The sequence below is a fragment of the Neoarius graeffei genome, chromosome 12, assembly GCF_027579695.1.
Source record: "Neoarius graeffei isolate fNeoGra1 chromosome 12, fNeoGra1.pri, whole genome shotgun sequence".
NCBI lineage: Eukaryota > Metazoa > Chordata > Actinopteri > Siluriformes > Ariidae > Neoarius > Neoarius graeffei.
Window position 1 is genome coordinate 23,877,601 of NC_083580.1, and position 27,973 is coordinate 23,905,573.

The window sequence follows — 27,973 nt, forward strand, 5'->3', positions numbered from 1 at the left end:
AGATGTCACGCAAGTGGCTTGGAGCCATCAAACTACGTAAGTGTTACAGTCCCAGCAGTTCTGAGCCTTCTTTTTCTGGAATAGAAGGCTTTTGACGGATAACAGTTTCTGCCTTTTTGCCTGTCTTTCCGCAGGAGAAAAGTGACGGTGACCCCACAGGTAACTCACATAGAACTGGAGCTGTTTTGCATGAAATATATTAATTCATAAATAGGAGTATGTTGTATGTTGTATTTTTAATCATGGATAAACGTATGGTTTCTCATCATCATCATCATCATCATCATCATCATCATCATTAATTAAATAGGTAATTAAATATGGTTTATCAGAACTTAAATTATGCTCAAAAATACCCATATATCAGAATACTAGATGGAAATAGCTCACATTAGATAATTTTTAAAAATTCTCAGTCTTTACGATCTCTTATATAGGCCAAAATATATTTGATAATATTAAAACAATAAGTTTATGATAAAGTTACAAGTTTAAATATTGTATTTGATTTCTGTTAGCACTAACAGTTGGTAGATAATTCTAGTTGCCTTCTTGTTGCTGTGTGTTATAATTCAGGATGGAATGCATCTATGGTGTGGATATGGAGGAGTTGTGCCCAGTGTGTGGGGACAATGTGTCTGGCTATCACTATGGTTTGCTAACATGCGAAAGCTGCAAGGTACAAACTAACACCTCTTCTTTTTTTTTTTTTTAAAGGTTTCATCAGGAATTCAAAACTGGTGTAAAAATGTATATATTTGAAGAAAGCTATCTATCTCCAGAGGCCTCAATTTGGACCTAATTAGCTAATTTAGAAGCAAGATTTAAAAATATGTTTCTGTGTCTTGTTGATATAGCTAGTGTGTATTCAGAATTTCATATGACATATGGATTTGTGTTTAAAGGGCTTCTTTAAGAGGACCGTACAGAACAATAAGCGCTATACCTGCGCAGAGAGCCAGGGGTGTAAAATTGATAAGACACAGAGAAAGCGTTGTCCTTTCTGTCGCTTCCAGAAGTGCCTCAATGTGGGCATGCGACTCGAAGGTAAGCACTAAACTAAACACTTTTTTTTTTAAATCAAAGGATTTAACAGTCTGCAATAGCCATAAATGGATTAATTTATTTTATAAATGACATAACTACAAGGAGACAAGTACACCCCCTAAGCTTTTGCGAATTTTTTGAAAGGTTTCTGAGGATTTTCAGAAGCTTTTCTCCCTGATTATTTTCAGCAGTTCGTGCAGACCGAATGCGAGGAGGTCGAAATAAGTTTGGGCCAATGTACAAGCGAGACCGAGCTTTAAAGCAGCAGAAAAAAGCTATAAACCAGGAGAGTGGGCTAAAGATGGGGTCCATGCCACCTGTCCTGTCACCAGCCCAGACAGATTATACCCTTAGTAGCTTATTGCCCAATCTGCCAGACATTTCCACTCCTAAAAACATCCTCCTAAAGATGCCATCTTCCACCACATCTGCAGATTATGAGCAGGGCCTGTACACTACCCCTGGCTGCTTGATTATGGATTCCCACAGCCCAATACCTTCTCAGTATCCTTACCAATCTTTGCCCTGTCACACCATCAAATCTGAGTTTCCTGACCACTATGCCAGTAGCGCTTCGCCTGGCTCCTCTGGGGGATACACTTATACTGATCAGACTCAGACTATGAGCTCACCCACACCCCACACAGGCCTGGATTTACCAGCACTGGTTTTGGAGTTTGTGCGCTGTGAACAGGATGAGCTGCTGGTGCGGAATAAGATCAGCACTCACCTGGCGCTTCTGCAACAGAACCAGAGCTCCAGCAGCATTGAACCACTCTCAACCTTTGGCCTAATGTGCAACATCGCAGACCAAACACTATTCTTCATTGTGGAATGGGCACGGAATTGCAACTTCTTCAAAGAACTAAAGGTAAGGGAGAAACACGCAGAAGAGGGGAAAGGGTGTATAGAGGGTGAGCAGTGTTCCAATGCAGTAAATGTAATCTAACATAATAAACATCTCATGAACGTTAACCCCACAACACTAATACAGTGTCTTGCAAAAGTATTCATCCCCCTTGGTGTTTGTCCTGTTTTGGGGGGTTAGCACCATTTGATTTACACAACATGCCTACCACTTTAAAGGTGCAAATTGTTGTCTTATTGTGACACAAACAATAATTAAGATGAAAAAACAGAAATCTGGAGTGTGCATAGGTATTCAACCCCTTTCGTATGAGACCCCTAAATAAGAGCTGGTCCAACCAATTCACTTCACAAGTCATATAATTAGTTGATTAAGATCCACCTGGGTGGCATGGTGGTATAGTGGTTAGCGCTGTCACCTCACAGCAAGAAGGTCCGGGTTCGAGCCCCATGGCTGGCAAGGGCCTTTCTGTGCGGAGTTTGCATGTTCTCACCGTGTCCGCGTGGGTTTCCTCCGGGTGCTCCGGTTTCCCCCACAGTCCAAAGACATGCAGGTTAGGTTAACTGGTGACTCTAAATTGACCATAGGTGTGAGTGTGAATGGTTGTCTGTGTCTATGTGTCAGCCCTGTGATGGCCTGGCGACTTGTCCAGGGTGTACCCCACCTTTTGCCCATAGTCAGCTGGGATAGGCTCCAGCTTGCCTGCGACCCTGTAGAACAGGATAAAGCAGCTAGAGATAATGAGATGAGATGAGATGAGAAGATCCACCTGTGTGCAAAGTGTCACATGATCTGTCACATGATGTCTGTATAAATCAACCTGTTCTGGAAGGACCCTGACTCTGCAACACTACTAAGCAAGCAACATGAAAACCAAGGAGCCTCCAAACAGGTCAGAGACAAAGTTGTGGAGAAGTATAGATCAGGGTTGGGTTATAAACAAAATATCCCAAACTTTGAATAGCCCACGGAGCACCATTAAATCCATTATAGCAAAATGGAAAGAATATGGCACCACTACAAACCTGACAAGAGAAGACCGCCCACCAAAACTCACAGACCGGGTAAGGAGGGCATTAAACAGAGACGCAACAAAGACACCAAAGATAACACTGAAGGAGCTGCAAAGATCCACAGCGGAGATGGGAGTATCTGTCCATTGGACCACTTTTAGCCATACACTCCACAGAGCGAGGCTTTATGGAAGAGTGGCCTGAAAAGAGCCATTTGGAGTTTGCCCAACAGCATGTGGCAGACTCCCCAAACACATGAAAGAAGATTCTCTGGTCAGATGAGACTAAAATTGAACTTTTTGGCAATCGTGGGAAACGCCATGTGTGGTGCAAACCCAACATTTCCCATCACCTGAGAACACCATTCCTACAGTGAAGCGTGGTGGTGGCAGCATCATGCTGTAGGGATGTATTTCATCTGCAGGGACAGGAAAGCTGGTCAGGACTAAAGGAAAGATGGATGGCACTAAATACAAGACAATTCTGGAGGAAAATCTGTTTGAGTCAGCCAGAGGTTTGAGACTGAGATGAAGGTTCACATTCCAGCAGGACAATGACCCGAAACATACTGCTAAATCTACACTGGAATGGTGTAAAGGGAAACATTTAAATGTCTTGGAATGGCCTAGTCAAAGTCCAGACCTCAATTCAATTGAGAACCTGTGGCATAACTTGAAGATTGCTACCAACGCAACCCTCCTATCTTGAAGGAGTTGGAGCAGTTTGCCTTGAGGAATGGGCAAAAATCCCAGTGGCTAGATGTGCTAAGCTAATAGAGACATACCCCAAGAGACTTGCAGCTGTAATTGCAGCAAAAGGTGGCTCTACAAAGTATTGACTTTGGGGGGTGAATACCTATACACACTACAGATTTCTGTTTTTCATATTAATTATTGTTTGTGTCACAATAAAAACAATTTGCACCTTTAAAGTTGTCAACATATTGTGTAAATCAAATGGTGCTAACCCCCCAAAATCCATTTTAATTCCAGCTTATAATGCGACAAAACAGGACAAACACCAAGGGGGATGAGTACTTTTGCAAGACACTGTATAAGCCTTGGATGGTCATCAATACAACCACAACATTGACCCCAAGACTAACACCAGTAGAAATTTTACTCCAGATCTAATACCACCTAAAATCCAATTTCAGTAACACTGCTCCCTATTAGTGACTTCCAAACAACAATTCTTTACATCAATATAACAGGAAACTTGATTATACAGTTATAGTGAAGGGGCATGAAAAGGTTTGCAAATGATATGGTGATATGACAGTAACTCTAATCCTAACCATAACCTGAGTTTTAAAGGCTTCACTCAGCAAGTTCATCTTGTACGTTTGTATCTGTCGGAGTCGGTTTGCAGATTCACTCACTGGCCACTTTATTAGGCACACCCATCCACCTGCTGTTTTGTGCAATTATCTAATCAGCCAATCCCTTGGCAGCAGCACAATGCATAAAATCATGCAGCTACAAATGACGAGCTTCAGTTAATGTTCACTTCAAACATCAGAATGGGGAAAATTGTGACCTCTGTGACTTTCACTGTGGCATGGGTGTTGGTGCAAGATGGACTAGTCTGAGTATTTCAGAAACTGCTGATCTCCTGTGGTTTTCACACACAACAGTCTCTAGAGTACACAGCATGGTATGAAAAACAAAAAACACTGAGTGAGCAACAGTTCTGTGATTGGAAATGCCTTGTTGATAAGAGAGGTCAGAGGAAAATGGCCAGATTGGTTTGAGCCGCCAGGAAGGATATAGTAACTCACAGTAACTCATTACAACCGTGGTGAGCAGAAAAGCATCTCAGCATGCAACAGCTGAAGACCACATTGGGTTTCACTCCTGTCAGCCTCGAACAGGAATCTTAGAATCAAGAACAACTTTCTATTAAAGTGGCCAGTGAGTGCATGTGTGTTGTTTCTCCCAGGCGTACAAATCGCTTTGTGATCATCAATCTTGTTCCTAGAGTTCTACTCCTAATAAAACACAGCTCCTCCAGATAATGTGAAGTTTACCAATATTCCAAATTATTCATGTTCAGAGTATATAATTTTGCAGTATACACTGTAATTTTAAGGACTTAATGATCTGGAAAAATATACTGTAGCAAGAAACTTGCAGAATAACATTTGGTAAACTTCAGTTGCACACCCCTCTCTCGACAAATTTATCTGATGGTTGTGAGTGACGATGGCTGTGAGTAATATCAAATGCTTCCTGTTGTTGTGGCATCAATCTGTAAAAAGAAATATTGCATATTCTTTTTAAATTTTACCCTGCCGCTGTGCCCTGCAAACACTGACAAACAGGGCTGCTGAAAAAGAAAACACTTTCATTGACAAAATAGCAATTTGTGGAACTGCATTCAAATCTTCAACCAGACACCTTGTGGAATTTTCTGGCAAGCTTTGTCTTCTATATAATGTGACTGAGGAAGCAAGCTAACCGTTTCAAAGTAGTGATCTCATCTCATCTCATTATCTCTAGCCGCTTTATCCTGTTCTACAGGGTCGCAGGCAAGCTGGAGCCTATCCCAGCTGACTATGGGCGAAAGGCGGGGTACACTCTGGACAAGTCGCCAGGTCATCACAGGGCTGACACATAGACACAGACAACCATTCACACTCACATTCACACCTACGGTCAATTTAGAGTCACCAGTTAACCTAACCTGCATGTCTTTGGACTGTGGGGGAAACCAGAGCACCCGGAGGAAACCCACGCGTACATGGGGAGAACATGCAAACTCCGCACAGAAAGGCCCTTGCCGGCCACGGAGCTTGAACCCGGACCTTCTTGCTGTGAGGCGACAGCGCTAACCACTACACCACCGTGCCGCCTCAAAGTAGTGATATCTTTCAAATCAAGAAACTGTTATTTAGGTTGCATAATAATATTTTATAATATTTACTAGATTTATTTATTTTTTATATTACAGAGCTTGCTCGACAGATTATCAAAATCTATTATAAAACTAACACGTTCGCAGTGTTTCTCCAAGTGAAAATAGGAGCTGCTAATAGGGATGCTCCAGACCTGCTAATACAGCTGAATAATTACTGCCAAATCACCAAAGTATGAACAAAAAAAAAAATACTATCAGTGTCCATTCTGATAAAGGCAAGATGAAGCTTCAAAAATGGTTTTGATTATTGAAAAGCATATTGTCTTTCCAGTTAACAGTTTGTCTAAAATTGTATCATATATAAAACATGTAAAACAACATAGGGAAAACCATAGCGTTTAAAAATTTTTTTTATAGTTATTAGCTCATCTGGCCAACAGGCGATGAGCTTATACCATCATGTGTTGTCCGTCATCTCTCATCCGTTGTATGTCGTCTATTGTCCATCGTCTGTTGTGCGTCATCCATCTGGTGGCGTCCACATTTCATGAAAATCGCTTCTTCTCTCTCAATTCTTCACCGATTTTTATTCTTTTTAGCTGGAAGGTAGGTCTGCCTGGGGTGCATAGAACCTCTACCCAGATTTGTTTAATTACAATTATTAATGAAGTTATGGACTAATTAATCCTTAATGAGCAGTTCAACAAAAATCACTTCTTCTTGGTCAATTCCTTGCCGTTTTGGATTCTTTCTGGCAAATAGGTAAGTATTCCTAGGGTCTATGTATAGCTTGTGTATAGCTTGTATATAGTGTATATAGCTTGCAACATTTATTGTGCAAGGTGGCCCACTTTAGATCATTCCTTCTGGACTAGATGAGGCCGGAGTGAGCTATGCCATCATTGCTGGTCTTGTTTACTTTATTACATTAAATCATATCAATATGACATAGTTTTAATTATCTGAGTAGTTTATGTCAGCTTATAAATGGTTACATTAACTTTTACTTAAACCATTTGTCAAGTATTTCTATCTACTGAATTTTTTTTATACAACAGTGGTGCTTATTTAAACAATATCAAAGGTACACATGTATGTCACAAACAGAGCTCTTACCATGCATAACACACACACACACACACACACACACACACACACACACACACACACACACACACACACACACACACACACACACACACACAGCTGCCTGCTATAGACTGTCCTGTCATCCCTGACTCATCATGAGAAAAAATATGTGCCCAGCTGCATTTAAATCTATCTGCATTTAGTCCAGATGCAGTTGAGCTCAGCTCAGTAATAATGGTTGTGGGAGCGGATTTGGGTTCAACAACTGAGTGCACAAAAACTGCTTTCATTACTGTCACTGTGCTGATGGACTGTTTCCACCTTATATTGTCACACCTGGCCAGGTGAACTAAACACACATATTGAATTTCCTAACAGAAAAACAACTTCTGGATATGAGCAATTACATTTAGTATGTAGAGTCAAGGGTATACACTCACCGGCCACTTTATTAGATACAGCTTGCTAGTACTGGGTTGGACCCCCTTTTGCTTTCAGAACTGCCTTACTTCTTCATGGCATAGATTCAACAAGGTGCTGGAAACATTCCTCCGAGATTTTGGTCCATACTGACATAATAGTATCACACACATTGCTACGGATTTGTCGGCTGCACATCCATGATGCGAATCCCCCGTTCCACCACATTCCAAAGGTGCTCTATTGGTTTGAAATCTGGTGACTGTGGAAGCCATTTGAGTACAGTGAAGTCTTTGTCATGTTCACGAAACCAGTTTGAGATTATTTGAGCTTTGTGACATGGCGCGTTATCCTGCTGGAAGTAGCCATCACAAGATGTGGTCATAAAGGGATGGACATGGTCAGCAACAATACTCAGGTAGGTTGTGGCCTTTAAATGATGCTCAATTGGTACTAAGGGGCCCAAAATGTGCCAAGAAAATATCCCCCACACCATTACACCACCAACACCAACCTGAACCATTGATACAAGGCAGGATGGATCCATGCTTTCATGTTGTTTACGCCAAATTCTAACCCTATCATCCAAATGTTGCAGCAAAAATCGAGACTCCTCAGACCAGGCAACGTTTTTCCAATCTTCTATTGTCCAATTTTGGTGAGCCTGTGCAAATTGTAGCCTCAGTTTCCTGTTCTTAGCTGACAGGCATGGCACCCGGTGTGGTCTTCTGCTGCTGTAGCCCATCTGCTTCAAGGTTCAATGTGTTGTGCATTCAGAGATGGTCTTCTGCTTACCTTGGTTGTATCAAGTGGTTATCTGAGTTACTGTTGCCCTTCTATCATCTTGAGCCAGTCTGGCCTTTCTCCTCTGACCTCTGGCATGAACAAGGCATTTTCGCCCAGAGAACTGCCGCTCACTGGATACTTTCTCTTTTTCAGACCATTCTCTGTAAACCCTAGAGATGGTTGTGCATGAAATTCCCAGTAGATCAGCAGTTTCTGAAATATTCAGACCAGTCTGTCTGGCACCAACAACCTTGCCACGTTCAAAGTCACTAAAATCACCTTTCTTCCCCATTCTGATGCTCGGTTTGAACTTCAGCACGTCATCTTGACCATGTCTACATGCCTAAATGCACTGAGTTGCTGCTATGTGATTGGCTAATTAGATATCTGTGTTAACAAGTAGTTGAACAGATGTACCTAATAAAGTGGCCAGTGAATGTATGCAGTTGCACTCTTAGTGTCCTTATATTCTTGAGGCCATGTTCAGAGTTGACTTAGATTATATCAGTATTTATGTGGGGAAAACTTGCATTCAGGTTTGGCAGCTACTTAGGTTATTTTTTCTGGGTCGCCAATTCAGAGAAAATGCAGACTGAATAAGTGTAAGTAAAATCATGTTTTTCTTGTTGTCAATAGTAAGAAGAGATAGCATAAAAGCAATTTAAAAATGAAAAAAATAAAAGAAGAAGAATACAATCATAAGAAGATGGCAAGCATTCAAATAAAAAGGTAAATGGAGTCTAGTATATTGCCAATATATTACTGCATGAATAATCCTAGTTGTAATCAGAGGTGGACATTAACAAAGTACATTTACTTGAGTACTGTACTTAAGTACACTTTTTGAGTATCTGTACTTTACTTGAGCATTATTTTTTTAGAAACTTATGACTTTAACTTCATTACATTTGAAAGACAAATATCGTACTTTTTACTCCACTACTTTTCTTCGTTACTTGTTACTATGAAGCAACTTAGAAAGTGGATGTTTTTTTCTTTTTTTTTTCTAAAATGTGATGGTTTTTTCTCTGGTGACACTGAGACAGCCTATCAGTAATCACTAGGGTCAGGTCACATCCATAGACTGTATAAAATCAAGATCAATGATTTCTCAGCAGCATTATTTAAACACAATCATGGAAGGAAGTGGTTCTTCTGGGGAATGCACACACCCATGGCCATACCTAGAAGCCATGTTTCAGTTTTCTGCAAGGATTAAAGATTCGTTTCGTTTTAAATGTTTGCTTTGTTTACCTAAAATGAACCACATCAAGGCCTACAAAAACTTGCTGTCCAACTTGCGGAAGCATATTGAGGTATGTAAACATTTTATTCCAAGAGAAAGCTTGCAATTAAGTTGTCTGTGCTTTTAGAGCTAGCAGTAACATTGCAATAGTGATGCAGTCTGGTTAGTCAATGAATGGATGAATGGATTTCTATGGATTTGCCCGCCAAGTTCCCATAGCCTTGTCCACAGTTAATGTTAACACATAGCGAGTTAACTTGGACACTGTTAGTTAGCATGTAAAAACGGAGTTACGCTAACATGAATAACGTTAATGTATCCGAAGTTAGTCTGGTTAGTCTATGGATTTGCCCACCAAGTTGCCATAGCCTTGTCCACAGCTAATGTTAACACATAGCTAGTTAACTTGGACACTGTTAGTTAGCATGTAAAAACGGAGTTACGCTAACATGAATAACGTTAACGTATCTGAAGTTAGTCTGGTTAGTCTATAGATTTGCCCACCAAGTTGCCATAGTCTTGTTCATGGCTAATGTTAACACATAGCTAGTTAACTTGGACACTGTTAGTTAGCATGTAAAAACGGAGTTACGCTAACATGAATAACGTTAACTTATCTGAAGTCCTTTCAGAAATATGTTTTAGCATAATCTTGCCAAATAAATGATGTAGAAATCTTTCTTTTCTAGCAGCATTAGCTACCCAATATGATTTTGAGTTTGAAAAGAGTTTGCTAGCATGTCAGGTGGAGCTTCACTGACTAGCTAGCTTAACGTTAAACCACCATGATGGCACAGCATGCGTTCATTTTGAGAATTCACAAAATAATCCAGTAGGTTGCTTCAGAGGCATGAAGTTTTGTAAGCGTTGTGGCAATAATACAACAATGTGTTGACAGAAAATGTACTTTTAATACTTAAGTGTTTTTAAAAGGAAGTACTTCAGTGCTTTAACTTCAGTAAAAATTTGACTGTACAACTTTCATTTGTATCGGAGTAACATTTGATCAGTGGGATCTGTACTTTGACTTAAGTAATGAAGTTGGGTACTTTGTCCACCTCTGGTTGTAATTATTACAAAAATGTAATTCATCACATTTGGTTTAATTTCACAATATGGGTTCTACCCTCACTATTTGGTAGGCTATAAAATAACAATTGATTAAGTATATCCTATTATTTTGCATTTTATTTTTCTCAAGGGGCAGGGTTAGTACTGCTGTAAAAGGTTAGTACAATAAAAGACACGAGAAGACTTATAATTCTGCTTGCAACCAACAACCTCTACCTCATTGGACAGGTAATCATCACATGGGACCAGGATGGATTCATCTGCTTTGTGGGTCATCTGCAGAACCAACTGTTCCTATTCAGGAACCATCAACAAAAGAACCACAGGGACTGCCTCCTTCCATAGTTTTGATAGTTTGAGTTGGCAAGTTTGACAAATTTGCATTGCCTCTATTTGTTCACCTTTTTTCATAGTTGACTGCCTCAACTCATTGCCACTAGATGAATAATTTAATGCTTGACATGGTTAGTAAAATAAGAACTTTGATCTAGTTCAATCTCAGCTGAATGCCCATTATACAGCTAAGACAGATAGGAATGCTGGATTTTGCCACAGTGTGACATGTTTGAAGTCTGCTTGTGCTTACCAATAACACATGCAATTTTTCTCTTTGTCTGGCTGTTGGGATGTCCAGTAAAACAGCTGTCTTAACCAAAAACCATTTTATGTCTACAGCTTCCATTGATCATCCCTTGTGATATTGCCAATGATCTCCATCATCCTAGCCAGGATGACACCCCAGGATAATATCCAGACATACTTCGATATGTTAGTGGGTATGGCCTTGGAATGTGGTTGACTCAAAGGTGAGTGGGGAGCCAAATCCAATAATTATTGATCAAGGAAGTCTAGCTATCAGCACGCTCTTTGCTGCCTCAAATCCAGTCAGAGCCGTGCTGGAGTGGGTTGGGTTGAAGCACATCCAGGTGGGAGCTGAATGCAGATAATTGGAATTAGCCCTCTGATTCCTGCAGGTGGTGGCAGAGACCCAACCCCAAGAAACCAGAGAAGATGGGGAAACAAGTGGTGGAGTAATTCACTGACAGTGCCAGAGGTCAACATGTTTTCATTTGCAAAGCCCATGGAACACAAGCCCTGTCATCCTCACAGGTCCATGAAAGAAGCCACTGTAGCCAGTGGCACTTGACATGAATGGGACAGGATGAAAGGAGAAGTATGATATCAGAGCATTGCCAATCCAAAATCCTCCTGCATTTTAATTCATCTTTTTCTTTTTCCCCTCTCTTCCATGGGCTGCAGCAGCTCATTCTCTAAGAGATGGAACAATTCCTGGGCAAATCTGTTGGTGTTGTTGAGGGCTGGGTCACATGAAGACCAGAGAGATTTCTATGGGACTAAAGCAAGCCATTTTGAGGCCGAGAAGAGGGAAAAATCAGTCATATCCATTTCACCAGCATCAGGCACAGGAAATATAACAATTTGGAATGTCCTGAAAAACAAAGAAACCACTGGTGTACTAACAACCAGACATCAAACAGGTCTGCCAAGGAAAACAACAACAGTTGTTTACAGGAACATTGTGAGCAGAGGCTCCAACTCTCCCGCCATGGGCGGGAGATCTCCCACTTTAGGGAACATTTAGAAAATCCTCCCGACCTCCCGCTGACAACATAAAAATCTCCTGCCCGCCCTTACTACACATGATTAGTTAAAATATATATATAACTTGATCATGGCCGTAGCCAGCTATGAGGCCCCCGCAGTCCGGACCTCGGTCATTTTTAAGAGCTGAAAATACATTTGTACACTAAATATTCAACTGGATAAAAAAATAAAGAATAATGTTAAAACATCTCAGTAAAAAGTGTATTGTTAATTATGTTAAACGTTGATTCTGTCTTCTGTGTCTGTTTCGTGCGCGCCGCTCTGAGACCAAGAACACAAACGAATGAGTGCGCGACTCGGGGGAGGAACGCAGTGCAGTAGACACGGGGTTTCCATGGTAACCATCAGCGCACTTTCATCAAGCTGTTCAATTTACATTTTTGAAGCAGTGCAGTTTTGTCCTCATTGGTTGGGCCAGATCAAACAAGCTTAAATTATTCTTACTCTTGCCACATACATGATTTTTTTTTTCAAAACTGATGATATTCAGTTCAAACACCATTAAAAGTAATTTCAGGAATAGATCTCTTGTGTGGTGTGTAATTCACCCCTCTCATTTAAACATCTCATCTCATTATCTCTAGCCGCTTTATCCTGTTCTACAGGGTCGCAGGCAAGCTGGAGCCTATCCCAGCTGATTACAGGTGAAAGGCGGGGTACACCCTGGACAAGTCGCCAGGTCATCACAAGGCTGACACATAGATACAGACAACCATTCACACTCACATTCACACCTACGGTCAATTTAGAGTCACCAGTTAACCTAACCTGCATGTCTTTGGACTGTGGAGGAAACCGGAGCACCCAGAGGAAACCCACGCGGAACCCACGCGCAGAAAGGCCCTCACCGGCCATGGGGCTCGAACCCAGACCTTCTTGCTGTGAGGCGACAGCGCTAACCGCTACACCACCGTGCCGCCCCTCATTTAAACATGTCGAAAATTTTTCGGCGCACACTTTGTGCATCACGGGCCTCAGTGATTTTAAAATGCTGCTACGGCCCTGAACTTGATCCGTTTATGTTGACGAAAATTAATAGTTGACTTTCCGCTTTTCGTGTGTCTGACATTGTATGGGTGGACTCAAGTGTGTACCCCGCGGTATATGCCAATTCCCTGGTTGGTACACCGATCGGCATAACGGGGGGATTGGAGTGAATGCCGGAGGCATGCACGCGCAGATCAAGCATGCATATGAATCGAGTGGAATTTGGTTCCTTGCCGCGGGGTCACACTGAGCCACCCAATGTCTTAGCAGTTACCAATAAAGCATACAGATGGCGCTATTAATGATACACGCGAAAAAACGAGAAAACCCGCGACACTCAACCATTTTGTTTGTTTTTTTGCGTCTGCATTTCATCTGCATTTATCGCCTGCTTGGCTTTCTCTTGAATGAGATAATGAAACGAAGTTCCGTTGGTGGAAATGGCGAAAGCCAAACTACGAAGAAAAAATATCAGAAAATCACCAAGATAAAGTTCGGATCGCCCGTCGTGATGGTCGCCAGGGACGAATGGCGGACTATTTTGGACAGCAGCAAGACGACCCTATATCTGACAAGGTTAGATGACCAGACCAGACATTAAATTCTAACGAACATGTCTGCCTTTTTTTAGCTGACTTTTACTAACTTAGATTTAGAAATAGAATATTTTTAGAAGAACATTATCATCAGAGGGTCTACCATTGGCAATTTATAATAGTCATTATTGACATTAACATTGACTTTAGGCATATTAAAATTTGGTCTATCGTCACTGGATTTATCTAGATCTACAACACTAGTGAATGTGAGTGGGAATGGTTGTTTGTCTCTGTGTGTCAGCCCTGTGATGATCTGGCAACTTGTCCAGGGTGTACCGCACCTCTCACCCATAGTCAGCTGGGATAGGCTCCAGCTTGCCCACGACCCTGTACAGGATAAGTGGCTACAGATAATGGTTGGATGGATGGACAGAAAATTTCCAGAAAAAAAACAGAAAAATTCTGGAACCAAAAAAGGATCTGCTCATGATTCAAAACATACAAGCTAATTGGTCAAATACAGTGGAGGTAGTGTCATGGCTTAGGCTTGCATGGCTGCTTTTGGAATGGGCTCACTAATTTTCATTGACGATGTAACTCATGATGGTAGCAGCAGAATGAGTTCAGAAATCAACAGCATCACTCTGTCTGTCAATTTACAAAAAGAGGCATCCAATATAATTGGGAGGAACTTCATCATGCTACAAGATAATTACCCAAAACACATTGCCAAGACAACAAAGGATTTCATCAGAGGGAAAAGTGGAGGGTTTTAGACTGGCCAAGTCAATCACCAGACCTTAACCCAACTGAGCATGCATTTCACCTCATAAAGAGAAGGATGAAGGAGGAAACACCCCCAAAACAACAACTAAAAGAGTTCTTGACCCACTGCTATGTCAGGAATTTCATATATAAGTAAAACTTTAATCCAGTATATATTGGACCAGAAAGCCATTCTCCATGCATGGATTGCAGGAAAATTTGCTCTAGGCTCAGGAAAGGCAGGTACAGCTCTACATGGATGCAACGACTGTTTTCACCAGGAAAGAAAGTCCCATATCCAGCTTAAAATGACTCACTAAGCGTCAATGGATTTTTGAGGTCACACAGCAAGCTGAGGAGGTTTACTAATGATGTCATGCGAGCAAACAGCAGATTTACCACCTTAAAATCCTTCAAGCTTGGATTGAGATGCTTTGTGTTGCTCAGGTGACAGCCTTGGCCCTTGGTGACTCACTGTTCCAGAGAGTAGAGGTTGACAAGTTGCAAGGTGAATTTTCAGACAGGTTTTGGCTGGAATGAATAGAATTCTGACAGTTTTTCTTACACTGTTTCAGAAATTCCATGTATTGATTTGTTCAGAAAGCATTGTGACAGTCAGCTTTACTAACCATTAGGGTGGTATGAGGTCAAGCTGCATGGAATGTCTCCGACAACAAATTATCTGATGGAGGGATGCTGTCTGCACCTAGATATGTTAACCAAGCTCTGGAAAAGGTTTGGCAAGCAGCAGCTAGAGCCAATGGCAGGTCAACATATTGCCAAATGTAGTTTTCCATGAGAGAGAGAGAGAGAGAGAGAGAGAGAGAATGAATGAATGAATGACTGGTACAGGTATGTGTAAGTATTCCTTTGGGTTTTTTTCCCCTTCGTACTGACCAGAATGTTTAAAATGTACCTTCACCCATATCTCCCTCTCATTTGCCCTCTCTCAGGTGGGGGATCAGATGAAGTTACTACATAACTGTTGGAGTGAGCTGCTGGTGCTTGATTATATCTCCAGACAGGTCCACCATGATGAACAAGACACAATATTGCTCATTACTGGACAGAAGGTAAAATTATACACACATACTGGTCAACTTAGGTTGATGTGAAGATTTTCACTAAATCTTTTGCAATTTTCTAAATTATCCAGTTCCAATGTGCACCTTGTTTCATGACTATAAGAACATATTCATGATACCTGGTAAATAAAATATATACACTTTCTGAGAGAGTAAATGACCTTTTGTTTATCAAGCTCATCAGAGAACTAAAAAATTACTATGAATAAATATTTTCAACTCATTTTTAACACTATTAAAACCAAATATCAATAGAATTTGCTTCAAGTTTTAAAATGTTCCATTTGCCACTCTTGTCTCTGCAAATTACCACAAACTGTCAGGCGGCAGGGACAGACAAAAGTGCAGGTAGAAACAGTTTTATTAAGAAAGCCAAACAGGTCCAGATCATAAGGCAAACTCAGTACAGGAAACATGCAATGATCAGGCAATTAGCAAATAGTGTAAACAAGTCAAGGCAAGAATAAAAAAAACAGGAAAAAAAAAACAGAAGCAAGATCAAAATCCAGAATATCAGAAAGACAAATACAAAGGCTTAATAATGACTGGTAACAAAAACACAGAGCATATACTTCACAGTGAACTGTAGGAATGTGTGTATTTATGGTTTGGCTCATGATTGAGTCCAGGTGTGTGTGATAAGTATGCTGGTGACTGTGAACATGACCAGCTTGTGTTGTGATTTGTCCAAATGCTTTAGGTGTTGTAGTTGATGGTGGCCATGTTTGTAGGCCTCCGGGAGATGTATTGTGATGCCAACTCCGGTGTTGACATGACAGGACCAAGCACTCAAATGCTTGGTTTGCTGAGAGGTTCCATTTCAGCTTCTTGGGTCCCTTTTTAAAAAGGAGGTGAGGGGTTAAGGTGACGGTGCTAAACCCCCGGATGAAGCTTCTTTAGAAGATTCCTGGGGCAAAACTCAGGAATCTTTGTAGCTCCTTGAGAGTTTTGGGAATGGGCCAGTTAGTGACAGTCATGACCTTGTCTTTGCCCATGAACATCCCTTCTGGGCTCATGATATATTCGAGGAATGAGATGCTTGACACATGGAATTCATATTTCTCTTCCTTAACATAGAGCTGATTTTACAGCAGCTGAGCAAGAACCTTTTTGATATGGTGGAAGTGTGTTTCTTTACTTGGGGAGTAGATCAAGATGATATCATTGATAATGCATTGGAAAACTGCTGACAATGAAGATAGCCCTTATGGCATCATGCAGCACTCAAAGTGGCCAGAGGTTGTGCCAAAGTACATCTTCCATTTGTCATCCCATGGATATGCACCAAGTTGTAAGCATTGTGTAGGTCAGGGGTGTCAAACCTGATCCATAAAGGGCCTTGTGGCTGCAGGTTTTCATTCCAGCCATGCAGCAGCACACCTGACTTGGCTCATTCAATCAACTGAACTGTCTTCACACAGTCAAATACTTGCAGCCACATCCACCCTTGATTAAAGGGTGGGTGTGTCAGTTGATTGAATAAGCCAAATCAGGGTGCTGCTGCATGGCTGGAATGAAAACCTGCAGCCACACGGCCCTTTATGGATCAGGTTTGACACCCCTGGTGTAGGTCCATCTTCAAGAAGATTTTGGCCTCATGGAGTTGCCTGAATGCAGAGGGCACCAGTGGCAGAGGATAGTGATACTTGATGGTAACTTGGTTCAGTTCTCAATAATCTATGCAAGGCCACAGGCTGCCCCCCTTCTTTTACACAAATAAGAAGGCTGCAGATGCTGGTAAGGTTGAGGTATGCATGTACCCTTTGTTTGGATTCCTCAAAGTATTCATCCATGGCCTGGGATTCCATGGTGAACAAGTGGTAAATGCAGTTATGTGGAGGCATTGTGCCCACCAGGGGCTCTATGGCACAGTCATAGGTACAGTGAGGTAGTAGCTCACTGGCTTTAGTTTTGTTGAAGTCATCTGTTAAGTCATAGTGCTTGGGGGGAATTTCCACTTGGGGCTTGTTTTCTGGTCTTTCCACAGTAATGGACACCACACAGATGGACCCTTGAGACTGTAAGCTAGACATTGATGTAATGGCCAGCATATGAGTTCTCTTTCTACCAAGAAGATCTGAGGATTGTGTGCATGCATCCAGGAGAATCCCAACACTATGGGGAACTTCATCATTACAGTGATGAGATGAGAGATTTGTTCCATATTTGCCAATATGCTGAAATGGAGCGCGAACTCCACAGCACTCAGGTTGCCCTGCTTGAGGTTGAAAAGTCCCCCTCTGACCTCTTTTGATTCAGTAGAGCAGGGCTATTCAACTAGTTTGGGACTGGGGCCAGTTCATCAAACTGAAACTAAACCAGGGGCCGGGCAATTTGACTTATCAAGGTATCAATTAAAGCAATGAACTCAAAACATCGCTGCGGATATATTCAATTTATTAGAATTCTGTGCAGAACACAGAAAATGAAATGAGCAAAAAACATCAGGCTCAACATCACTGAAATTGAAAATTCCCCTCAACACCCCCACCCAGGGTGACAGGCCTACCTGCCCTCCAAACAGTAATATGGATACCTCAAGAAGCTAAGAGGTAAACTAAAAGGAAAAAAAACAGCTAAAAACAACTATTAACAACAACACATTTTTAAAAAAAAAATAAATCCAAATGATCTCCCTTCTTTTTTGTAATGGCACATCTTATCTTAATGTGAGAAATGGCATTTTTTGATTTGGCCAAAATTAACAAAAACATCAGGCTCAGCATCACTGAAATTGAAAATTCCCCTCAACACCTCCACCCAAGGTGACAGGCCTACCTGCCCTCCAAACAGCAATATGAATACCTCAAATTATCTTTCTTCTTTTTTGTAGTGGCACATGTTATCTTAATGTGAGAAATGGCATTTTTTTTTATTTGGCCAGAGAAGTAAAGTCAGGTGTGTATGAGGTCAGGGCAATGCGCAGAGAGTGGTGGAGATGCTGGTCAGTAAGTGATATGCGATTGTGTGTTTTGATTGCATTCATGTGTGAGAATGATGACTCACATGTGTATGTTGAGCCAAACATTGTCAAAAGAAAAAGTGCAAGGTTCCTTGAGTGTGGAAATTTGTCTTGGCTGACTGCATGGGTCCAGAACTTCTCAAAACCTGCCTGCTGGAATGACTGCCTCAGCTCATCTGTTGACTGGATGTCAATAAGTTCGAGCTGTAAAGACCCCTCAAAGTAGACAGCACCTCCTTCGCTTTCAGTCCAAAGTCTGTCTCGACATCGACACTGAAAGGGTCCTTAACAAATCGCAGCACTTCAATAGGGATGCTGAAATCACTAAACCTAGTGGCAAAATTGTTTCTCAAAGAGTCAATAAAGCTCTACATCACCTGGGTAATGTGCAGGCCAGATGTCCTCAGTGCTGGGAAGTGGAGCATCTTCCCTGGGCGCAGATCAGCTGAGAACAGCGAGAGCTTTCTTTGAAAAGCAGTAAGTCTCTCCGCAAGTTCAACGACTGTTTTCCCCCTGCCCTGCAACTCCGTGTTGATTTGGTTCAAATGTTGGAAAACATCACTCAAAAAACAAACAGTTGCATTGAACTCTTCGTTTTCCATTATAGGCAGAAAGTTTGCAGCTTTTTTCGATCCTGACGACCGGAGAAACACCAGTATTTCCTCTCGTAGTTCATTGAAACGTTTCAATGCATTTCCCTTGCTCAGCCACCTAATGTCATTCTGAATTAGTAAATCACTGTGTTCGGCTGACATGTCAATCAACAGCTGGCGGAAAAGCCGGTGCTGTAAGCTAGAGTTGCACCGCACGAAGTTTATTATTGCCATCACAGTGTCCATGCACTTTTTCAATTCGCCACTGAGCTTCGCGCACAATAGGCTTTGGTGGATGAGGCAATGCAGCGATCGCAACTGAGGAGCTACTGCTGTCATTCGCGCAGCGAGCCCTTGTTCTTTGCCTGCCATGGAGGGAGCACCGTCAGTAAGCAGCATGTTTATGCATGCCAAATCCAGGTTGTTTTCAGTGAAGAATGTAGTAATCTTGTTAAATAAAATCTCCCCAGTAGTACGACCCTCCATAGGAATTAATCCAAGCAAATCCTCCCAAAAACATTCACCATCAAAAAAACGCACGTAAAGGCACAGCTGGGCAACGTCACTGTTATCCGTGGACTCATCCACGGCCAACGACATCACCTCGGCCTTCCTCAGTTTGTCCAAAAGCGTCTCGAAAACGTCAGATGCAAGGCACTCCACTCTCCTCATATTTGTTGTCAGACAATGGAATTTGCTTGATGATGTCCAGAACGTTTTTCCGAGTTTTCTCGTCTGCATTTCAATGCATTTCAATGCACTCTACTATACTGAGTAGAGTGATCGAACACCAGTTGGAATAGTTTGAGGAAGAGCTCATAGGAAGAAGTGTGCGACCAAACTGCATTGTCCCAGGTTAACACTTTATCGATTAGCAGGTTTGTGAATTGAGCAATTTTGGTTTGCTTGGAAACCCCTCATTGGCTGGAGAAGTACAGTGAACAGTGAAGCATGAAGCCTTTACACTTGGCATACAAGCATACTGACATTGTTAAATTATGATGAAAAATTATTAATGTAACAGGGTAGTAAGGGAACAACAAGGTGGACATTCCCAATCATGACCATTTGTCTGAGGTATGTATTTTATTGGCATAAAGTAACTAACATTATATGAGCATAAAACAAACATTTACAAATTTGGATTGCATTTTGGGTGGCACGGTGGTGTAGTGGTTAGCACTGTTGCCTCACAGCAAGAAGGGTTTGAGCCCAGTTGCCAACGGGGGCCTTTCTGTGTGGAGTTTACATGTTCTCCCTGTGTCTGCGTGAGTTTCCTCCGGGTGCTCTGGTTTCCCCCACAGTTCAAAGACATGCAGGTTAGGCTAATTGGTGGCTCTAAATTGACTGTAGGTGTGAGTGTGAATTATTGTTTGTCTTTATATGTCAGCCCTGCGATGATTTGGCGACTTGTCCAAGGTGTACCCCACCTCTCGCCCATAGTCAGCTGGGATAGGCTCCAGCTTGCCTGTGACCCTGCACAGGATAAGCGGTTACGGATAATGGATGGATGGATGAATGGATGGATGTTTAAGTCAACTTTGTTCTCTAGGCATTTGGAGGGGGTGACACTCCAGTGCCCCTTATTGATGAGTCGCCACTGGATTGTTGTTATGGTTATTTCTTTTACAGTGTTATATTACTCTGTTATTATTACTCAAAATGATAAAACATTCATGCATTGTCAGCTATAAATGATTCATTTCTCATCTCATTATCTCTAGCCACTTTATCCTGTTCTACAGGGTCGCAGGCAAGCTGGAGCCTATCCCAGCTGACTACGGGTGAAAGGCGGGGTACACTCTGGACAAGTCGCCAGGTCATCACAGGGCTGACACATAGACACAGACAACCATTCACACCTACAGTCGATTTAGAGTCACCAGTTAACCTAACCTGCATGTCTTTGGACTGTGGGGGAAACCAGAGCACCCGGAGGAAACCCACGCAGACAACATGCAAACTCCGCACAGAAAGGCCCTCACTGGCCATGGGGCTTGAACCCGGACCTTCTTGCTGTGAGGCAACAGCACTAACCACTACACCACCGTGCCGCCCCCTGATTCATTTCTGTATAGAGAAAATTCATCTTTACTACTTTTGTTTGGAGTAATAGTGGGCAAGTGTAAATATGAGACTAGCCTAAACCATTATTGGTGGTTACATTCCAGTATGGTTACCTAGTATCAGGATCATACATAGATTTATAAATGTCCTTTTAAACTGGATATGAGAAAATACCTTGTTAGCCAGGCAATATGACAGTAATTTCCATGGTAATGCAAAACGTGAGCAAATATTTTTATATATTTTCTTTGCACTTAAACTTTGTGCAGGACAACACATACTGTACATACCGGTAATCAACACATACATAAACAAAATCAGTTTGCATTTCAATAACTTTACTCATCTTTACAGGGCCTTTGTCTCTCTCAGGTCATTGACCATTACCTTTTACAGTTATATTTTAATTAATAATTCTAGGGTACACATTGTATTTTTATAGTAGCTACAATACAACTATGCATGATGCTACCTTTTAAATCACTAATGAGCAAAATATGCAGTGATATGTCCTAGGGATGTAGAATGGCACCATATAGTGGGAGTAACCCACATATATACAACCCCTAAACAGAAAAGGTTGGGACAGTATGCTGAAATTGAAATTAAAACTGAAAACAATGATTATAAATAATCCTTGACTTGTATTACATTCAAAACAACATAGCAGCACGTTGAAGTTTTACCTCATTAATTTTATTGTTTTTTTTTTTCAAAATAAACACATTTCAATTTTAATTGCAACACGTTTAAAAAAAAAAGTTGGGATGGTAATGCATGTACCACTTTGTAATGTTGCTATTCCTTCTCACAACACTTAAAGGATGTTTAGGGAATGAAGATAGCAAGTGATGAAGCATTTCAGGTGTTATTTTGACAGGCACCTTCTCCTGTAGTCATGCCTTTGTGTGCTGAATGTGGTTTTGCATTGTCTTGTTGAAATATCCCTGGAAAAGATGTCATCTTGAAGGCAGCATACGTTGCTCCAAATCTCCGTGTACTTTTCTGCATTAATGCTGCCATCACAGAAGTGTAAGTTACCTTTGCCAAGGGCACTTATACAACTCCATACCATGACAGACCCTGGCTTTTGGACTTCTTGCTGGTAATAGTCTGGATGGTCCTTTGTGTCTTTGGTCCTGAGAACACAGCATCCATTTCTTACAAAAAAGACATGGAATACTGATTTGTCTGACCACAATACACGTTTCCACTGTGTGACGGTCCGTCCCAGATGCCTCCGAGCCCAGAGAAGTCAGTGGCACTTCTGGACACAGTTAACATAAGGCTTCCTTTTTGCACAGTAAAGTTTTAACTGGCATTTGTGGATGTAACTCCATATTGTAGAGGTTGACCAAGGTTTACCAAAGTAATCCCAAGCCCATGTGGTTATATCAGCTTGAGGTGAATTACAGTTCTTAATGCAGTGCCATCTGAAGGATCAGAGAATCACGGGTGTTCAGCTTAGGCTTGCGCCCTTGCCCGTTATGCACGAAAATCCTTCCAGATTTCTTGAATCGTTTAATGATATTATGTCCCATAAAGGGTGAAATATCCAAATCCCTACATGTCTTTCTTTGAGAAGCATTGTTTTTAAACAGAGATCCTCTGCCCATCTTTGCTTCTCAAAGACTAGGCCTTTCCTGGATACTGATTTTGTACCAAATCATGATTACAATCACTTGTTGACATCACCTGTTTCAAATCACATCATTATTTAATTGTTTTGCCTCATTACTCGCCCAACATTGCCCCCATCCCAACTTTTTTCGAATATGTTGCAGGCCTGAAACGCAGGAATGGATGTATATTAACAAATGAAATGAAGTTGACCAGACGAAACATGAAATATCTTGAGTTCATAATATCTGCAATGAAATACAAGTCAAAGTAAATAAAAAAAAATCACTGCTTTCTTTTTTTTTTTTTTAATTTGTATTTTCCATACAGTCCCAACTTTTTTCTGATTTGGGGTTGTATGTTTGTTAGGTGGATCTGACTTCTTTGCTGACTCAGGCAGGGGTGACCCTGGGTCAGGTGGTGCGAGCAACACAGCAACTGATCCAGCATCTTCAGGAGCTACAGTTAGACTGCAGAGAGATCACCTGTTTTAAGTACCTCATCCTGTTCAATCCTGGTGAGACCACAATCACACAATTTTTGTCAACATGAAATATAAAAAGATAATATATTATACCTAAAGCTTTGATTTTTTACCTTAATTGTTACCATACCATAATTCTTTTATACAGTTCCTACTGTGGTATTTGATGGTAACTTGGTTATTTGATACTACTGTGTGATGGTATTGTGTATTGATAGTGTTGTGTCTTGGCAGGGGCAGAAGCGTTTAGCTAGGAAAGATGCCCAGGCAGTACAGTTCTACCTATATTACATTTCTATTTGTTATCCTATGATGGAGGCAGCTGTATTACAGTTAGTTAAAGGCAGGGTAGGTAAGTTTTTAGAGGCATTTTTGTTATATTTCTTGAAATTCTCTTTACATCCCGACAGCAATGAATAAATCAAATGCACTGATAATAAAAAGAAAAAATCTGTCATCTTTGGCAGTAAAAAGCTCGTACAGTCATTTCATTTGGTCTGAATGAACTGATTGGATAGCCTACCCTACTATCGAACTATGAGTAGATAGTAGGATTCGATTATGAGTACAAACAATAGTCATCTTTGTTGTTTATATTCATTATAATGTTAGGTGTTTTCTTACATGTGAATGAAACATGAGGTAGTTGGATATGACAACGACGCGCTGCACTCCACACCCCCTCTCCAATGTGCTCTGTCTCGTGGACTTGTCCTCCAGCAGTAATCAGGTAGTGTGCATTCATATGTTTTGGAGGAGTGGCTTTGGAGGGAGAGCTGAAGGGAGGAGGTGGGATTTTTTTGGTTGGATAATTTCAAAGTCTCGCATACTATGGTTGGTTTCTCCAAAATCGCCTACCCTGCCTTTAATGGAATTGTGTTAGGATTATGGTTATATTGTGCACTTGTACTTAAGTTATATTGTTTTTATAAATGAATATAGATTAAATTGCAAACCTTCAACTACAGTGTCTTGCAAAAGTATTCATCCCCTTTGGTGTTTGTCCTGTTTTGTCACATTACGAGCTGGATTTAAAATGGATTTTTGGGGGGTTAGTACCATTTGATTCACACAACATGCCTACCACTTTAAAGGTGCAAATATTCATCTCATTATCTCTAGCCGCTTTATCCTGTTCTACAGGGTCGCAGGCAAGCTGGAGCCTATCCCAGCTGACTACGGGCGAAAGGCGGGGTACACCCTGGACAAGTCGCCAGGTCATCACAGGGCTGACACATAGACACAGACAACCATTCACACTCACATTCACACCTACGGTCAATTTAGAGTCACCAGTTAACCTAACCTGCATGCCTTTGGACTGTGGGGGAAACCGGAGCACGCGGAGGAAACCCACGCGGACACGGGGAGAACATGCAAACTCCACACAGAAAGGCCCTCGCCGGCCACGAGGCTCGAACCCGGACCTTCTTGCTGTGAGGCAACAGCACTAACCACTACACCACTGTGCCGCCCGGTGCAAATATTATTATTTATTATGTAAATAAATTATTATTATGTAAGTAAATTATTATTTATTTTTTTAGTTATTTTTTTTTATTGTGACACAAACAATAAGATGAAAAAACAGAAATCTGGAGTGTGCATTGGTATTCACCCCCCAAAGTCAATACTTTGTAGAGCCACCTTTTGCTGCAGTTACAGCTGCAAGTCTCTTTATAGTCTCTTTCATGTTTTATAGTCTCTTTCATGTCTCTATTATAGCTTAGCACATCTAGCCACTGGGATTTTTGCCCATTCCTTAAGGCAAAACTGCTCCAACTCCTTCAAGTTAGATAGGTTGTGATGGTGTACAGCAATCTTCAATTTATGCCATAGATTCTCAATTGAACTGAGGTCTGGACTTTGACTAGGCCATTCCAACACATTTAAATGTTTCCCTTTAAACCACTCCAATGTAGCTTCAGCAGTATGTTTAGGGTCATTGTCCTGCTGGAATGTGAACCTTCGTCCCAGTCTCAAACCTCTGGCTGACTCAAACAGGTTTTCCTCCAGAATTGCCCTGTACTTAGTGTCATCCATCTTTCCTTCAATCCTGACCAGTTTTCCTGTCCCTGCAGATGAAAAACATCCCCACAGCACAATGCTGCCACCACCATGCTTCACTGTAGGAATGGTGTTCTCAGGGTAATGGGAAATGTTGGGTTTGCACCACACATGGCGTTTCCCATGATTGCCAAAAATATCAATTTTAGTCTCATTTGACCAGAGAATCTTCTTCCATGTGTTTAGGGAGTCTGTCACATGCTGTTGGGCAAACTCCAAATGGCTCTTTTCTGGCCACTCTTCCATAAATCCCCACTCTGTGGAGTGTATGGCTTAAAGTGATCCTATGGACAGATACTCCCATCTCCGCTGTGGATCTTTGCAGCTCCTTCAGTGTTATCTTTGGTGTCTTTGTTGCATCTCTGATTAATGCCCTCCTTGCCTGGTCTGTGAATTTTGGTGGGTGGCCTTCTCTTGTCAGGTTTGTAGTGGTGCCATATTCTTTCCATTTTGCAATAATGGATTTAATGGTGCTCTGTAGGATATTCAATGTTTGGGATATTTTTTATAACCCAACCCTGATCTATACTTCTCCACAACTTTGTCTCTGACCTGCTTGGAGGCTCCTTGGTTTTCATGTTGCTTGCTTAGTAGTGTTGCAGAATCAGGGTCCTTCCAGAACGGGTTGATTTATACAGACATCATGTGACAGATCATGTGACACTTTGATTGGACACAGGTAGAGCTTAATCAACTAATTATGTGACTTATGAAGTGAATTGGTTGGACCAGCTCTTATTTAGGGGTTTCATATGAAAGGGGGTGAATACCTATGCACACTCCAGATTTCTGTTTTTCATCTTAATTATTGTTTGTGTCACAATAAAAAAAAAACAATTTGCACCTTTAAAGTGGTATGCATGGGGGATTAGGATGAGTCCCACTGGGAGGGAGGAAGAGACAAGGGAGGGAGAAGCAGACTTCGGGCAAACTGACGCATCCCCCCAGACACAATCACACCCCCAAGAGAAAAAATAAATAAATAAAATAGAATGGAGGGGGGGGTGGTAAGATGACTTCCTCTGACCACTCCAAGCCCCAGTGCATCAGAGGTACAAGCCGAACCCTAGCAGGAGGAGAGGACAGGAAAGGGCCGCCGCAGAGCCCCCCAGACCACCCCTACCCCCGGCCCCCACCATCCCGAACAGAACAGGAGCCCAAGGCTCCCCCAATCCACGCGCCTCACTGGCCCTATGATGTGTTTTATCTAATGTCTAAATGCCCCATGCCCCGGACTTTTCTGCTCACATATCATTTACATAATTGCTAAACTGATAATATACATATGTATTCATGTACACACACACACACACACACACACACACACGCATACACAAATACCCCCCTCACACCCACACTCAAACATCCCCCTCTAACACACTCACAGACACACACACATACTGTACACACATACATTTTAATAACCCCCCCCCCCCCCCCCCCCCCCCCCCCCCCAGTACCATGTCCCTAGCCCTTACTGAATGTCCTATGTCCTGGTTCACTAATGTTGTATGGGTTTTTTTTGTTATATTGTTTGTTACACACATCTTGGTTTTGTAGTAAATTAAAATAAATAAATAAAAAAAAGTGGTATGCATGTTGTGTGAATCAAATGGTGCTAACCCCCCCAAAAATCAATTTTAATTCCAGCTTGTAATGCAACAAAACAGGAAAAACACCAAGGGGATGAATACTTTTGCAAGACACTGTATTGGAACAGCCTTTATTTAAAGTTGTTATGAAAGATTTGATAAACCTAAAAAAACTTCTTTAGGGTTTGTCAGCTCTTATTGTTAATGGCTTGCGAATATTTATGGAGGTATATTTGTTGAACCGAGTTAGAACTCATTACTTTTTCACATGTGCATGAATAAAATATTGAAGAGGTATCCAAGTTTACTCAGTCTGAAAACATGCTTTTTTGAGAGCCTCAGTCATACCGTCTGTACAGTTTGACCCAGGTTAGTAAATTGATTTCATCTGTGGACAGTGGGAACATATTAAATTTGGTTATTTGTTCTTATGTGTATCCATGACAGCATGAAAGTATAAAATTATATGTGGTGTTGTTTGTCAATAGATAATCTCTTTATTTTCAAATAAGACTTTCTGAATCACCATATTTTAATGCTGCCTATTTTCAATAAAGGATTAGTGGATTGACCCCATGTTGGGGTGTGTAGATGCTTCATACTCTGTCAAGAAATTGGCCCTTTATTCCTATCATTGCCTTAGCTGGACTAATTTAGGGCTTACAACCAAACAAAGGCTGATTATTGCATTGAGGGCTTATGGATTTTAGGTGCACTATATCAGCTCAATGTGTGTGTGTGTGTGTGTGTGTGTGTGTGTGTGTGTGTGTGTGTGTGTACTCTTTCTGCTCATTCTGTCAGTAACTATCACCATATCCCTCACAGTTTCTCCCTCTATTTCTCTCTGCTATTTATCCCTACTGCATCCCCCCCCCTTGTCTTTCATCTCTTTTCCTTATTTATTCAATGCCAGATGTGAAGCTATTGGAAAACCAGGAATATGTGGAAAATGTGTATCACCAGGTGAGTGGTGCGTTGCTGGAATACACATTGTGTGTATATCCGCAGCACGTGGACAGATTCAGTCAGCTGCTGCTGCATCTGCGAGAGCTCCAAGTTCTAAGTACTCAGGCTGAGGATTACCTGAACTATAAACACCTCAATGGAGAGGTACCATGCAACAAGCTACTCTTAGAAATGCTGAACGCCAAGAGAGCCTGTGTCTGACACATAAACACATGCTCTTA

The 27,973-nt window shown here is 41.5% G+C and overlaps 1 protein-coding gene across 1 annotated transcript; it reads left to right on the top strand.

The window, feature by feature from the left end:
* Positions 1-104: 104 nt before the first annotated feature.
* On the top strand, positions 105-27,953 carry nr5a1b (nuclear receptor subfamily 5, group A, member 1b). The gene is made up of 7 exons (XM_060935024.1): positions 105-159; positions 577-679; positions 906-1,047; positions 1,236-1,918; positions 15,270-15,389; positions 23,013-23,160; positions 27,700-27,953. Exons 2-7 carry the CDS (start codon positions 578-580, stop codon positions 27,951-27,953), a joined length of 1,449 nt encoding a protein of 482 aa, XP_060791007.1. The 5' UTR covers positions 105-159; position 577.
* The last annotated feature ends 20 nt before the right edge of the window (positions 27,954-27,973 follow it).